The following is a 17,500-nucleotide window of genomic DNA, read 5'->3' on the forward strand; positions in this document are numbered from 1 at the left end:
GGCCTTAGAGCTGCCTTAAGCTTTATTTTATTGAGATGATTTCCTTTTCTGTCGGCTAATGTTGTTGAATTGTAAGGTGATAAATGTCGCACTTTCTGTGCTCATGCATGGGGAAAATTAACAAGCCAGTGTATTTAATTCCAAATCAAAGGATGAGTTTGCTTTTGTCATCAGCGTATAGTCTTGTCACAGGTTTCGCAAACTGACGCAATGAGTTGGGACAATGTGCGAGCCAGCGAGCCATGCGAGTCATGCGAGCTGTGGCTGTGAGCCAAGCGAGCCACGACTGCGAGTCATGCGAGCCAACATGGCGAGTCATGCGCGTTAACATGCGAGTCACACAGTTATTGAAAGGTAACCATTTTAAAATGGGTGCTTAGTCTTAATAACTGTTTATTAGCGCTATTTGAAATGGGTGCTTAGACTTAAAAAGTGAAATGCGCATGGCTTGCATGGCTCGCTGGCTCGCAGATTGTCCAGCCCCTGACGCAATCACTGAATCAGTGAAGAAGTATTGCAGAAAAAATATATATGTACAGAGGGAAACACCAAAGCTGGAAACCAACAAAACCCCCACTGAAAATCACTTAAGGTCTCGGTATAAAAAGCAGAACTTTATAGCAAGTGCTCTAATTGCTACAGTGTTACCCAAAAGGAAATTTGGGGGAAACCATGCATTTTTCAGAGAAAATTAAGCTTCAATTTGGAAAAGACTGCCAAACATGTACAATGCTTTGTATTTTAAAGCTTTTACAAATATTGTTTATTAATTATCTTCGAAAAATGCGTGATTACCCCCGATTTTCTTTTTGGATTTCACTAACATATGTTTAAGATCTTCTTTTCCCGCATATTCAGTAAACTGCGCAAAAATGTCTATGAATCAGTAGGCACTGTCCTTAATTAAAGCTGATAGATTGAATTATTTGAATAAAGTTTTAGTTTTTTGGAATTTAATATTACTGTTTAGTTTTGAGGCCTCAAACTCAGAACGACCCAGTCTGCTGCAGAAGTTCCTGCCCTTTCACTTTACTGTGAAAACAAGCGCACTTTGTTGCATCTTAGTCACAGATGAATGTACTCCCATTCCGTGTAAGGAATTTTTGATATGTTACGAATTGAAGAAAATATATTAAACTCGCCAAAGTTGAAACTCCTCATCTCATGCTTAATTTGGGCAGACATTTTGTAGTACAATCATCTACATGTATTAGAACTGAACATTTGGACAGGATATCTTTGGGACAGGAGGTCTGAGAAGTTGTAATCTTAGGGTCAAAATAAAGCCTTAGAAAATCGAACTTAAAGATTTTGCGTGCAGTTCACGGTCCTCTGAATAACTCTGCCCCCTACTTGAAAGCAAGCCAATCAGCGTTCGGGCACATGCTACGGTAGCAGATCACAGGGGAAGGCTGTCAAATGACACCCAATCCTTTTACGTGTGATTGACATGATAGGTCAATTATTTATCACGCACAGATTATGGCAGGAAACAAAGAAAAGCGATTTTTGTGGCTTTTATTAAAATTAATTTTTCAGAATTTTTTTTTTCGGGAAAATATACTTCGCAGCCCACCCATTCAAGATTTGCAAAATCAAGAAATTTGAGCAAGATGCCTAAATTTACCTTTACCGAGACCTTAAAGCATTACAAATACAGTGCAGATCGACCAGAAATAAGCGTCCAAAAAAACGTGTGTGAAACGAGCACAAGAAAATTGCGCACACGCGCCTTTGTTTATAACGCGCATCAAAAACGTGCCTTCATCAAAGATAATTGCGTGTGCGCAAAAATCGTGCATGCTTTTTGCGTCTGCGTAGGACGCTTATTTCTGGTCTGCACTGTACCCACACAGAGCACATGAAGCCTCGCAAATAAAATGAAGTAAGACGTTTTTGATTCAAAATTTTACTCATATTTTTCACTTTCAAGTACTGTAATGTTTTCTCCAATAGTTTTTTACTGATTCAGTGATTGCATCAGTTTCGGGAACCTGTGGTCTCATTGGATTTTATTATGTACAGTGTGCATGTATTTGGTTGTCCATAAAAATTGTGGCTGAGAATTTACCTCAGAAAATTAATTTTGCTTTATATATTAGTGGATGTTGCTTGCTACTTCTCGTATGGTCTTAAATGCCATCCAGGTAGATTTTACTGTAAATTTGAACAGTGAATGTGACCGTGATTTTTCAGAACGCCAAATGCAGAATGGTTAATAGCTTTCAATAATGGTAGTGCATGTCTGAATTATTTTAAACACGGATTTCTAAAATGGTTGGTTTTTAGTTATTGTTACAAGTATATATGAACAGTTGTTACTGTCAAATGCTGACTTTATACTGTTATAGTGTTCGGTGACATTCTGCAAAAAACATGTACTGGTACCCTGGCCACTGTGATAAGGGGTAAAGCATTTTCTGATATTTGTGAAAGGGAAAACATACAGTATCACTGTATCATTTATTGACAAAAAACATACTGTCTGTTTATTTACCTCTTAAAATATATATAAAACATATGCAAACCATTTTAATACTAGGTTACATTACCTTCAGTGTACAGTTAATAATTTACTGGAGGTACATTTAATACCAACTTTATTCATTCACTTCAGTGAAAGGGAAGGATACCAGAGGTCATTCCAATCGATTGTATCCGCCCAAAGCTGGATGTGCATGTAATTGGCTGGGTCAATTTTGATGAGGGAGGAAAACCAGAGTACCTGGAGAAAAACCCTCAGAGTCAGTGATTGAGATTGACTGAAACTCAGCCCACATACATGTAAAACCTCAGGGGCTTGGTTCTCGAAAGTCCCGAATCTTAATAAACCATTGCATTGCAATCTTAAACCATTGAGTCTTTGACATCATTTTCTCCTCGATCCAGCTCTCTCAAGACTCCAAAGTTAATAATGGCTCTCCATGAAATAGGGAAATTCCAGTTAAAATAAGCAGTTGACTTTTTTAAAATCAGGGTCACTTACTGTTTAGTTGACATAAGTTTGAAATCCAAAGAAAAATAAAATCGACTTTTTGGTCATAGTAGCACTTTAAGTAAGTACACACTCAGGTAATTTGCGAAACCAAAGAAAATGAAAATCTGTAATTTGCAAAATCTCAGAGGCTGCACTAGTATGTGATCAATGTTTGTGAAGAAAGCAATACGTCCTATACTATTTTCCCTTGAATGGCATCTTTTTGGAGTGAGTCACCTTACCATTTAAATCCCAATTAAAGACTGATACTTCATTCGTTAAATGCCCGAGGTGAATAATGCGCCATTTCACCACTTAATACAAATACTTACTCAATGCTGTCACTGTGTTCTTGATATTTGGCATCAAAAGTGTGAATGACCTGATGTGTTCATAAAAAATTGTTGTGTGACCACTTCACCCTGCTGTTAGTGGAGATCCTCTGAATTTTCTAGACTTGTATATGTAAATTTTGCAAAATGTAGATTTCTTATATAGATTTCAGTTCATTTTGCAAAGTACAAATTTTCATTTCACAAAATACAGATTTTCATTTTGTACATACATGTAAGCCGTGTGATTAGTATTCATACATTTCATAGGCTTTTGTCCACTGTTTACTTTAAGACTGTTAGCTTAACATTTTAAACATTCTAATTTGCTGTTTAGTGTCTGATTACTTTGTATTTATTCTTGCCTGTCAAACAAAAAAGTGTACATTTTCCCTTTCATTGTCGCAATTTACTGATTCAGAACTGTTTAGCTGTTATGTTGCTTTAATAACTGACTGTAAACGAATTGTTTCACAGAACACTCAAGTTTAGAGGTCAACTTCTGTCCAACTAAACATGTTTCTTCTGTTGATAACAGGTGTGATCGTAGTTCATGCTTTTACCCATGTTTTTGGTTATGAAGGTTATAATTTTAATAATAATTTTAAAATACCTTGATTGCAGCAACAAGATGCGAGTGCAGCCCCATTAAGTGTGGTGATTTTCGGGTATTTGAGTTTGGAGGTTGATGTTTGGAGATTCATGTTCTGAACGAATTAAGGGATGTTGTTTGACTGAGGTGCAAACATGCAATAGTGGATAATTCTTCCAAGAGAGAAAAATAATTATATATAATTATTATTATTAATTATTATTATAATTATTATTGTTATTATTATTATCATAATCATTATCATTATCATTATTATTATTATATACATACTGAGATTTACGCGCCAAAAAGCATCAAGATAAAAATAGTCTCTTCGCACTAGAGAGGCCAGCTGATTGGTCATACAATTTTTTTCACTATTGAAGAACGACGTATCGATGCTCTGATTGGCTATATCATTATTTTCACTAGTGAACAAAACTGTGTCGCTCGTTCGCTCTTGACTGACATATAGCACATTTCTAAGTTAGAGCTTAGGTGCTTTTTTCTTTAGAAAGATGGCCTCAAATCAGACTAACCATTGTCAGAGCCTAGATTCATCAGTAGAAGAGTTCATACAATGTAGACGGACAGGAAAATGAAATACCAAGAAAAAGGCCAAACATGATGTTGCTCTGTTCCACAAATTTCTTGTTTTGAAACGCGAGACAAGACAAATGGATGAATTAACTCCTCAAGAGCTGAACAACTTTCTCAGCGAGTTCCTTATAACGGTTCGCAAAAAAGAAGACAACGAGGAATACGAGCCTAATTCCTTGAGGGCATTCTTCGCTAGCTTTGACCGCCATTTGAAGAAAAAAAACGATGGACTTTGCCGTATGAAGTCCAGTTTGCGGAAACTCGGAAAGCGCTTCAGTCAAAGCAAAGGGATCCAAAACGGAAAGGCAAGGGCAACAAGTCTAATGCTTCTTCTGCTTTAAGTGAGGAAGATATTCAAGTTCTATATGAAAAGGATCTCTTGAGAAGTTCCACGGCAGAAGTGCTTTTAAACACGGTGTGGTTCAACAACACATTACCCACATTCGGGTTACGAGGCTGCAAGGAGCACAGAGAAATGTGTTGGGGAGACGTAAAACTTTGTCAAACTTCCACAGGGCAGGAGTACCTCGAATTCAATGAAAGAGAAACCAAAACTCGTTCAGGAAAGGATCCTCAGAATTTAAGAGCCATTGCACCGAAAATGTTTGCTGTGCCGAACAACGAGAAATGTCCAGTAAAGGCCTACAAAGTCTATGCAGAAAAGCGACCCGCGGAAATAAAAGCCGACGATGCACCGTTTTACTTGGCAGTGAACAATGTAAAATCTGGCTCCGGCAAACCATGGTTCAAAAAAGGTCCAGTTGGCGTAAATAAGCTTAATACCTTAATGAAAACAATGGCACAGAAAGCCGGACTCGGGCCAAACTTCAAAAACCATAGCGGCAGAAAAACTATGATTCAAACTTTAGTCAACAACGACGTGCCACCAACTGATATTATGCAACTGTCACTAGTTACTCGACTGTCTCACAGAAACAACGGTTAAACATGTCGATCACACTCTCACTGGACTGAGTTCGGCGGAAAGAGCTCCCCAGTCTGGCTCTTCTATTCCGGAGAAAAGAAAGCATGAGTTTGACAAACTCACTCATCCAACATTTCGTCCAACTTTTTCTCAGCAAAGCAAGCAGCACAGCAGCCCCTTTCTCTTTTTCGGGTGCTGTTATAAGCGGAGGACATGTTAGTGTGGCACTAATTAAACACTTTAAATCAATCGCCCACTCTTTCAGTGCGAGAGGATCGAGAACCCTAACAAAACTTATAAAAGGATCAAACCTCTTGATTCGGATTCTGACTAGTGTTTGTCAATTCAAGCAAGAGGGTCCTGATCATCAGCTAGCAACAAAATAGTCTCTGGTTTTCACTTTTGTATTTCAAGTTTTTAACTTCCGTAGAACTATTTTGACATATTTTCAGGATGTCTTATTTAATTCTAACTAGTTCTGCCTTTTAATCGCATTCTTGCTTGATAATTAGATGTAAAGCATTTCACAAGAAAGCCATTTCACTGCAACTCTCGAACTGTGAGGCGGCTTGACCGCGTATTGTTTTCCTTTGAAAGAAAAGAAAGATATGTTTGAGTTCTCTTCGCTTATGAATCTCGCTATGTATATAATAAACAAGTTATTTCACGGTTTGCTTGTATGATTTTTATTCACTCGTTGTGTAAAACAAACTCACTCGCTGCGCTCGTTCGTTTGTTTTGTACACAACTTGTGAATAAAAATCGTACGTGCCCACCAACCGTGATATAACCTGTACTTATTATTATTACGTGACATTGCATGTTCACAAAATAAATTTATATTGAAGAGACAGCTTAACAATTACATAAACACCAATGAAATATCAAACCATTTAACTTTAAATTTATTTAATATTTTTTGTAGTCCTTAATATATAGAACAACAGCGGGATTTACTATCTAGCCATAGCAACAGTGATCTTTTCACGTGAGAAGATAACGTGTAAGTTATTTTCACATGTGAAGATAATTATCATGTTTTTGCATGAAAGTTCACTTGGCTGGTATTTCAGAAGTGCTTTTAAACACGGTGTGGTTCAACAACACATTACCCACATTCGGGTTACGAGGCTGCAAGGAGCACAGAGAAATGTGTTGGGGAGACGTAAAACTTTGTCAAACTTCCACAGGGCAGGAGTACCTCGAATTCAATGAAAGAGAAACCAAAACTCGTTCAGGAAAGGATCCTCAGAATTTAAGAGCCATTGCACCGAAAATGTTTGCTGTGCCGAACAACGAGAAATGTCCAGTAAAGGCCTACAAAGTCTATGCAGAAAAGCGACCCGCGGAAATAAAAGCCGACGATGCACCGTTTTACTTGGCAGTGAACAATGTAAAATCTGGCTCCGGCAAACCATGGTTCAAAAAAGGTCCAGTTGGCGTAAATAAGCTTAATACCTTAATGAAAACAATGGCACAGAAAGCCGGACTCGGGCCAAACTTCAAAAACCATAGCGGCAGAAAAACTATGATTCAAACTTTAGTCAACAACGACGTGCCACCAACTGATATTATGCAACTGTCACTAGTTACTCGACTGTCTCACAGAAACAACGGTTAAACATGTCGATCACACTCTCACTGGACTGAGTTCGGCGGAAAGAGCTCCCCAGTCTGGCTCTTCTATTCCGGAGAAAAGAAAGCACGAGTTTGACAAACTCACTCATCCAACATTTCGTCCAACTTTTTCTCAGCAAAGCAAGCAGCACAGCAGCCCCTTTCTCTTTTTCGGGTGCTGTTATAAGCGGAGGACATGTTAGTGTGGCACTAATTAAACACTTTAAATCAATCGCCCACTCTTTCAGTGCGAGAGGATCGAGAACCCTAACAAAACTTATAAAAGAATCAAACCTCTTGATTCGGATTCTGACTAGTGTTTGTCAATTCAAGCAAGAGGGTCCTGATCATCAGCTAGCAACAAAATAGTCTCTGGTTTTCACTTTTGTATTTCAAGTTTTTAACTTCCGTAGAACTATTTTGACATATTTTCAGGATGTCTTATTTAATTCTAACTAGTTCTGCCTTTTAATCGCATTCTTGCTTGATAATTAGATGTAAAGCATTTCACAAGAAAGCCATTTCACTGCAACTCTCGAACTGTGAGGCGGCTTGACCGCGTATTGTTTTCCTTTGAAAGAAAAGAAAGATATGTTTGAGTTCTCTTCGCTTATGAATCTCGCTATGTATATAATAAACAAGTTATTTCACGGTTTGCTTGTATGATTTTTATTCACTCGTTGTGTAAAACAAACTCACTCGCTGCGCTCGTTCGTTTGTTTTGTACACAACTTGTGAATAAAAATCGTACGTGCCCACCAACCGTGATATAACCTGTACTTATTATTATTACGTGACATTGCATGTTCACAAAATAAATTTATATTGAAGAGACAGCTTAACAATTACATAAACACCAATGAAATATCAAACCATTTAACTTTAAATTTATTTAATATTTTTTGTAGTCCTTAATATATAGAACAACAGCGGGATTTACTATCTAGCCATAGCAACAGTGATCTTTTCACGTGAGAAGATAACGTGTAAGTTATTTTCACATGTGAAGATAATTATCATGTTTTTGCATGAAAGTTCACTTGGCTGGTATTTCATTCGTGTTTATGTACGTGTAATTATAATAATTATAATTATTGATGTGGTTGTTATTTCTTTTTCCTTGATGGATTGACAGATTTACTGACAATATCATTAGGCAACTTTTTAATCTGTTTACATTTTTTTACAGGGTTATACTTAATTGATGCTGTAAGTGCAGGTATGCAAGGCTGAGTCTTTTGTACATATGTGACCCTTGCTCATTCATGTGGTTATGTGCTCAGCACCATGGCCATTACTTTGAAATGACTGTGAGGAAATTGCTGACCTTTAACATCTACACTGATATGTATTTTTTATTACTTTTTTTTAGGTATAAAATAATTATTTTAATGTTTTGTGAGTTTGCCAATCATGGGATTCTTAATTAATTTGAACATGGAGATAGGCTGTTTGAGTTATATCACTTTCGGGACAAGTGGCTTATACATCATTGAACATTGGAAGCATACTAGTTAAGCAGATTATGTGTATCAACAAACGTTCACTCCGGTCCTCACCAGTGCTCAATCCACCACAGTTACATCTGGATGATTATGTGCTATCTTCTGTGTTGTCTCGATACTCCTGGCTATTCCATCAGATCTCCACATTCCCATCCTGTGACACCCTGACACCTCATCCGGAACCTCCTCATGCACACATCAGCACACTTCACACCATACATCCGACAAAGCTCCCAGTACACCCTCAACTGCATCCAATCATGCCTCCTCTGATACTCCCTGTGAGCCAAACCAGTACAACTGCTTTCCACATACAGTACTTACCCAACCAACTCCTCCACCCTGCCTCCTACTGTGCTTTGGATCAGCATCATCATACATGTAAATTTACTGTGCAAGAGCAGAAACGCACCCACACAACATTGATTGACATTGACAAGCATATTTTAATTTATTTTAAAATATCTACAGTGTATGCAACATGCTCAGACATGTAATTACACATACTATAATACAATCATGTACATGTATATGCTAAATGTACAGGAAAACCGTAACAATTCTCCTCCCCACAAAAACATCTAAAAAATAAACTAAAATATTTCCTCTGAAGCATTGTTTCCAGGAATGGTATTGCTTGCAAGCAGTGGCATTCATTTTGTTCCTTGTGATTATGTTGATGGGCTACTAAAGGACGCCCTTCTTCTTGAACAGTCAATTCTTGTCCATCATGATTGCCTGTGGGTGCAGGTTGTTCAATTTCCTGCATGCTATTGGTGTCTTGATAATTGAATGGGGTCCTTGTTCCTTGTGCCAAAGACATCATTCATGAGTTTGGTTTCCCATTTATCTAACCAAGGGACTTGGCTTGGTTCTGCAAAATTATAAAGTTCTGCATGTTTCTCACAGATCAGATTAAAATCCTTTTTGCAGCTCTTCAATTTCTTTCAAAGGGGTTTGAGACAATGCTCTTTAGTAATAATTGCCTTTAGAAATGCAACTGAAAATATAGCATAACTGTGAAGAAAGGAAACGGATTTAAAACAAAATTGAAATAAGGAAAAATGAATTATACCTGAAGAGTGAGTCTCTCTAGCATGAAATTAAAATTATGAAACCGGCAATAATCACAACTAAAAAATAAAAGCATAGAAACACTTTAATATCTATCCTTCACTAAAATCACCTCAACTAGGAACTATTGATATTAAAGGTATGAGCTGTCAAAACGTTATCAAAACTCAAAACTCAAAGAATAAGGAGGTACTGTTCAGTTCGAAAGTCAAGCAATATATCGGATTGTTTGATCCAAGTTTCAAACATGTTTCAAACACGTTTCAAACACAAACACACTAGAAACGCTTTTTGGTTAAGCATCCTTTTCATCTGGACAGTCACAAATCAACAAACATTGTCCAGTGGCCTACTGTCACTGTAAAATAGCAGTTCAGAGATTGAATCGCTGTGGTGCCTTGTGCGCTCTCTGGGGGTCCTACTTGACCATAGGACTGATTGGAATCACTTCAGGAGGATCAGCAGAGCTCTGCAGGTGCACAAACAGAGCTAGAGTCACCAACCTCTATTAAACTGACTACGCTCTCTACCCTTCTCTTTCACGGCTTTCACTGCTCTGCTGATGCTGTTAGTTAACCACCTTTTGGTTCAAGTTGGGTTTCACCAAATCTAGGCGAGTGCGTAGTGGTCTTCAAAGGAGTAATTGTGCTGGGCTCTCACCAGTAGTTGAGTGAGGAGGGTTCCTATAGGCTATGAGGAATCTTTGGATTCGCTCTGACGAAGGGCTAACGCTCGAAACGTCAGCTTTTAGAATCTCTGTACAGTGGCCAATTTACATTATCAACTCCGTTGATAAACCAAATTTTTGTATACTACTTCACCACCGACGCAGCACCACAGTTTCTTTAGAAACTACCCCTTCATTTATGACCAGTTTTGAGCTTTGCTGCATAGACCTTAATGCTTGCTTGAAGGTTTGTACTGACCTCTCACTCTCAGCTAGACCGTTTGTAGTGGGATGGAATGGTGGTGAAGATGTAATATGGCATATGCTGTTGGACCTATAATTATGTGGACCTGACCATTAGTCATCTTCTGGTTAAGCTGACACCCACTGCAGGCTTTCTCTAGCTCTTCCAGTTGACCACTAATATTAGGCCACCAAACATACAGGTGTAGCTCCTCGCTAGTGCTTTCATCTTTACTATATATTGTAGCGTAGGCGATCCACATAGGTACCCCCCTTAGGAACGTAGACACGTGACGATGGTGCAATAAGCATGTGCTGAGTGTTGTGTTGATTAAAAAGAAAGATCAAAATGTTTTAGTATGGAATTGTGGCATTACATTGGTGGCAGCGGTGAACAAAACGAACTTTACGTACCCCTGGAGATATTTTGATGGTTTGTGCGAACGAATATCATCGTTTTGTGTGGTTCTGTGTGGAAATTTTACTTGTTTGTTTGCTCGTGTGGTTTCGGCGGTCTTCAGTGGCCGAAAAATCAATTGTGCACATGGATTCAGGATTCAAAGAAATGAGTTGTTCAACGCCAACTAACCCTTTTAAGCCGGAGAACCCGTTTACACCAGCGTCTTATTCATCTCCGGACCTGTCAGTAAATTATTTTGGAAGTTCAAGTCGCCGATTTCACTCTGCAAACCCATTTGCATCCCAGAACGAATTGGATAATTTTCCGACTGATTTGTTTACACATCACCAGAAGTTTCTCAAACCTGTTAAAAATCCTGCGGATTATGATGGTACTCAGTCGTTACGAGATTATTTGAAACACTTTGAGCGTTGCTCTGTTGTTAATGGTTGGAACAAAGAAGAAGCTGCTGTTTTCTTGGCCGCAAGCCTTCGCGGCGAAGCTCAAAAGGTGATAAATGGCATGTCCGACAGCGACTGTCGAAATTACGCGAAGATTGTTGACAAATTGGAACTTCGGTTTGGTGTTGAAAAACAGAGCGAGTTACACCAGGCACATTTGCACAACCGTCGCCAACAGGAAAATGAAAGTTTTTAAGCCCTTTCTGCAGATATCCGGTCTATGTCAACTCTCGCTTATCAGGATTTGTCTCCTGACACTCAGGAAAGATTTGCCGTCCAGCATTTCATTGATGCTATCAAAGATCGAGACGACAGGCTTCGACTACGCAGAGACAAACCACGCACCATGGACGAAGCCCTGTCACTGGCCTGTGAACTTGAAACATTTCGTCTCTTGGATAGAGATCGGCCAAGAAGCTCTCCAAAGGTTTGCTCTGTTGATAAAGTTCAAAGCGAGCCTGATTTGTTTCAAGCTCAGTTTGAAATGTTACGGTCTGACCTTCAAGCACAACAACAACATCAGGAGACTCAGCAAGTTGTTCTCCAACAGCTAGTTCAGCAGTTACAGGAGCTATCCCAGTCAATGTCTGTGAACACCTCTGGAAGCCAGCAACGCCCACCTGCCCCACTTTCTTTCAGTCGAAATGGTCCATGCTGTGATTGCAAGGAATTTGGCCATTACCGTCGTAAATGCCCATCACGCAAGTCACATGAACACGATAATTTGGGCTTGGGAAACGCCAGCAGGGTGTCACCCAAGGGCCAGGGGGATGCCTGACTGAGAGTGATGTTGGCCCCACTACTGTACCTAAGCAGGATATGACTTATCTCAATGTGTCGATGGAAGCTAGGTCACAAGTTGGTAATAAAGTGCAAGGCCTTTATTTGCCAGGTTTTATTGGTGGAACTCGTACTATGTGGTTGATAGACACTGGTGCTGCTCGTTCAATTTTGTCGTTTAAGATTTATAATTCTCTACCTGCTAGTGCCAAGTTCAGTTTGAGTTCAGCTAATTCTGCAATTGCTCTTGCTGATGGTCAGCAAGCAAAAACACATGGTCTAGGACATGTTGTGGTGCACCTGGGTTCTAGAGAGTTTCAGATGCATGTGATTGTGGCTGAGGTTGAAGATGAGGGCATTCTGGGTATGGACTTCCTGTCACAAGTTGATTCGCATATCGACATTGTAAAAAATCAATTGTCAATTAATGGAGAAGTGTTTGAGTGTTCTGATTTCAAGAACCAGCCCCTTAGTTCAAGATGTATCGTATGACGGTCCACAATTATTGAACAACACTGAGATGATTGTTCCAGTCACCGTTCACAAGCGTTCTAGTAACTTAAATCCAAAGGCATCTCCATTAGAAGTGCAATTGTTGGAACCTTGCCTCACTTCACATTCGCAACAAAAGGGCCTCCATGTTGCAAGGACTCTGGTGGATGTTAAAGAGGACAGAGAGGTCCCTTTACGTGTTTTCAATGTTTCCAACGAAGCTTACCACTTAGCTGCTGAGACTGTGATTGCCCTGGCTAAGCCAGTTATTGATGTCACTTTCCTGGAGCTTTATGAGGAGAATAAGGAGAGTGTTATGGGCCAAGCCAGAGTAGTAACTCAGCATGTATCACACGAACAAGCTGAAGGAACTCTACCAGAACCCCTACAGGAACTCCTGGGAAGGAGCACTGAGCATTTGACTGTCAGTGAAACTGAGAGACTGCGCGAGTTACTGTACAATTTTCCTTTTCCAACGGGGACTTGGGCACTACACATATGGTCGAGCACAGAATTGAAACAGGCAGTGTGTCCCCAATACGACAACAGCCCCGGCGCACCTCTCCATGGAAACATGAGGAAATTGAACAACAAGTAACTGATCTCTTGCAGGAAGGGAAGGTGAAAGAATCATCAAGCCCTTGGTCCTCCCCAGTTGTGCTGGTGACTAAGAAGGACGGTAGCCAGAGGTTGTGTATTGACTACCGCCGGTTAAATGCAGCGACAGTAAAGGATGCCTTTCCCATACTACGAGTTGATGATTCACTTGCTGCTTTAAGCGGCTCGAGATGGTTTTCCACGTTGGATCTTGCCTCTGGTTACTGGCAAGTGGCAATGGACGCGAACACCCAAGAAAAGGCAGCATTTGTAACCCCAAGCGGCTTGTATGAATGGAACGTGATCCCATTCGGGCTTTGTAACGTGCCAAGTACATTTGCCAGATTGATGGAACTTGTCTTGAAGGGTCTACATTGGAAAATCTGTCTGATTTACCTTGATGATGTGATTGTCATGGGGCGTACATTTGAGGAGGAGTTAGAACGGCTGAAACAAGTGTTTGAGCGACTTACCCGGGCGGGACTAAAGCTTAAGCCGAAGAAGTGTTTTCTCTTCCAGAAACGAGTTTCATATCTCGGACATGTGGTCACAGAAGAGGGCATCGGCCCAGACCCTGGAAAAGTCGAACAAGTTCTCACATGGCCCATTCCGGAAAACAGGACAGAGGTCAAAAGCTTCCTCGGACTTGCTTCTTATTACCGTTGGTTTGTCCCTGACTTTTTAACCATAGCTCAACCGCTGTACAAGCTAACAGAAGCAAAGACAGAATTTGTTTGGACAGGGGAATGTCAGCTGGCTTTCGACAGCCTCAAGAGTTCGCTTACGTCCTCTGGAGTCCTGGCCTACCCGACCAGAGAGGGTAAGTTTGTGCTAGACACCAACGCATCAGACCATTGAATTGGTGCAGTGTTATCACAGCTTCAAGACGGGGTGGAAAGACCTATTGAATTCGCAAGTCGAACATTGTCCAAGTCTGAAAGGAACTATAATTGTGTGACTCGGCGTGAGCTTTTGGCAATTGTAGAGTTTGTCAAGCAACATCGGCATTACCTACAAGGTACAAGATTCTGCATTCGAACTGATCATTCCCCCTTGCGCTCTGTCATTAAAGCTAAGGACCCAGAAGGACAACTGGCACGTTGGATTGAATTCTTAAGTACGTTTGACTTTGAGATCCAGTATCGACCGGGACAACGACACCAGAATGCTGATGCACTTTCTCGTCGACCTTGCGATGACCATTGTAGGTGGTGTAAGGGTTGGATATGTCAGAAACAAGTGTCCTTTGTTCATGTCGGTGTCCAAACAGCGATGCATGTCCCTAACCAGGACAGTGGGCAACCAGCGGAATGTAAACGTCCTGTTGGTGAGCGTTGTGCCACGGTCAGGTTGGAACCAACATGGACTTCCCACTTCTTGGGGGAGCAGCAGGAAGCAGATCCTGATCTTAAAGTCATTATTGGATGGAAGGAAGCCATGCTGTAAAGTCCTTGTGGTCACAATGGGACCGGCTGCTCTTCAGAAACCGTGTACTTTGTCGCAAATGGGAAAATGACATTGGAGATCAGACAAACAACAAGATTGTTCTTCCCGTCATTCTCTGACAGACTGCCTTTGAAGCTCATCATAGCCACACGACTGCAAGTCATCGTGGTGTGCGAAAGACCATAAACGCCCTTCAGTCTCGTTATTATTGGCCAGGCCTTACATCAGCAGTTCATGGATTGGTCGCCAGTTGCCATGTTTGCGGATCAAAGAAAACATGGGGAAGGAAGCGTCGCGCTCCTTTACAACACTACATGGTAGGAGCTCCCATGGGACGCATTGCGATTGACATTCTTGGTCCACTGCCAGAAACTCCACGAAAGAACAAGTTTGTACTGGTGGTTAGTGATTACTTCACCAAATGGACTGAGAGCTACCCTATACCAAACCAGGAGGCCAGTACTGTTGCTGAGAAGTTAGTGAGCGAGTTTATTTGTTTCTTTAGCGTACCCCGTGAACTCCATAGCGACCAAGGAACTAACTTTGAATCAAGGGTCTTTGCTGAAATTTGCAAGCTTTTAGACATCAAGAAAACTCGCACTACCCCAATGCACCCCCAATCCGATGGACAGGTGGAACGCTTCAATAGGACCCTTGTTGAAATGTTGCGTGGGAAGATTAAGGAATATCAGGAGGACTGGGATCTTCAGCTACCAGCTTGCATGATGGCCTACCGAGGTGCTGTTCATGAGTCAACAGGGGTTTCGCCTAATCTCTTAATGCTGGGTAGAGAACTGGAATTTCCTTTGGATGCCATAACCGAGGCACCTCCCGATGCACCACCACTCAAGACAGACTACGCCCAAGCTGTTCAAAAGAGATTGGCCAGTGCTCATGATTTGGCTAGACGACATTTGAGCAAGGCAGCCATGCGCCAGAAATGAAGCTATGACAAACGCCTTGCTGGCAGACCATTTGTTATTGGTGATTCTGTTTGGCTGCACAATGTTCGGAGAAAGAAAGGGAGAAGTTCCAAACTTGACTGCCGTTGGGAGGGGCCTTATTTGGTAATATCAGTGTTGTCTGATGTAGTGTACCGAATCCAGGAGAGCAGGAAGGCCAAGCCAAAGGTTGTTCATTCAGACCGATTAAAGCCTTACCTGGGACCCCCACTGGAGAGATGGATTCCAAGAGGGCAGACGCAGTTATCAAATCCGAGAGAAGAGGAAAGAGAGTCATCAGATGTAGATTCTCCAGTGTTTGTTGAAGACGGACAGTCAGCTCCGGTTAACGAGAGAGAAGGAGTTGAACTTGTCCAAACAGAATCAACAGGAGGAGAAGAGGATGATGTTACTCCTGGATCTCAGAATGCTGATTGCATTGGGATAGATGACAGTGACCAGCCTGATGAAGTGAGGGAACCTGAACCTCACGCGGATTTGCCAACTTCTACTGCGGATGACAGTTACCCAGAGGATGTCAGCCGTCAAACGGTGTGGTTGCCTGTGCAAGTCGTACCTGAAGCAGTTTCCAGTGTTCGTGGGAGACCATCCAGACAACAAAAGCCACCAAGTCGGTACGGAACTTGGGTGGATGGTTAATCTGATTGGCCAGTAATGCTTGGGGAGTGATGGTCATTGCCGAACAGGCGAGGCAACTAAACAAGTTTGAACATTTAACTGTCGCGTGTTTCCTGAGAACTGTGGACATTGTCATGTTAAGTAACGAACAGTCGTTATAGACTCAGTCAGTTGTGTCAATTTGAAGTTGTTTTAAGTTTACTCGAAAGTGATTTGCTCAGTGGACCAGCACTGGGACAGTGCTCATAAAGGGGGAGTAGTGTAGCGTAGGCGATCCACATAGGTACCCCACTTAGGAACGTAGACACGTGACAATGGTGCAATAAGCATGTGCTGAATGTTGTGTTGATTAAAAAGAAAGATCAAAATGTTTTAGTATGGAATTGTGGCGTTACAATATACTAGGCTTCAAAATAGCAGCCGGCTGCCGGCGACAGCCTGCACTTTGGTCACACTTGCCGGCTACATGTATTTTTCACGGAAGCAATAGAAAATTACATCTATTGATCGGCGAAATCAAGGTCACTGGAACATGTCATAGTAAATATTTCATATCCGAGGAAGTAATGCAGCCAAGCTGCCATGAAACATGAACACACAACGCGGGCTTGATTTGTTTTTCAATGTTTTGCTAGCCTGTGCCAGGCTACGAGATGGTGGAGAGCGGCGACAGAGCGGACGTGGAAAAAAAACCATGACCTGATGGAAACGAGGAGGAGAGCCGGCGGCGCACGGCTCCCTCGCTTTTTTTCGCGTGCTTTCTGAATTTCACCATTCCCCACATGATCTCTGACTCAGAGCCTAATGTTTTGCTTGGTCTCGAACCGTAATTAATGTAAACTGCAATAACACACTGTTGATAATTGATAAATAGTGTTAAAATGTTTAAAGTTTTTTTAACCGCGTGTAACGGTAAACGTGCATTCTCCGATTAGAAATGAACGTAAGAAAACAACAAAATGAAAAGGAGGGGACATTTCTCAGTGGCTATAAAGCAAGAATCACTCTTTTCCGTTAAATGGGATCTCACAACTTTGAAACTCTTGATGAATCAATTTCATTCTTCGAAAAAAAATTCTTACAGGGGATATTGTCGCGTTCGTTGTGACGTTTCACTGATTGCGTTAGGAGGTAAAATTCCAGACGTTTCTTATGTCGTGGCGAAATTGACCACGTTTTGTCTGGGAAGAAGCCCGCAAATGATCCAGGGCG

The 17,500-nt window shown here is 41.1% G+C and overlaps 1 protein-coding gene across 1 annotated transcript in view; it reads left to right on the forward strand.

The window, feature by feature from the left end:
• LOC138000645 (tolloid-like protein 2) overlaps window positions 1–17,500 on the forward strand; it is a 62,059-nt gene that overhangs the window by 7,861 nt on the left and 36,698 nt on the right. The window contains exons 2-3 of the mRNA XM_068847203.1: window positions 3,787–3,847; window positions 8,233–8,262. Coding sequence (XP_068703304.1) covers window positions 3,826–3,847; window positions 8,233–8,262 — 52 coding nt within the window. The 5' untranslated portion in view covers window positions 3,787–3,825. The remainder of the gene's footprint in view (window positions 1–3,786; window positions 3,848–8,232; window positions 8,263–17,500) is intronic.

Source organism: Montipora foliosa, chromosome 4, assembly GCF_036669935.1.
Source record: "Montipora foliosa isolate CH-2021 chromosome 4, ASM3666993v2, whole genome shotgun sequence".
Taxonomy (NCBI): Eukaryota; Metazoa; Cnidaria; class Anthozoa; order Scleractinia; family Acroporidae; genus Montipora; species Montipora foliosa.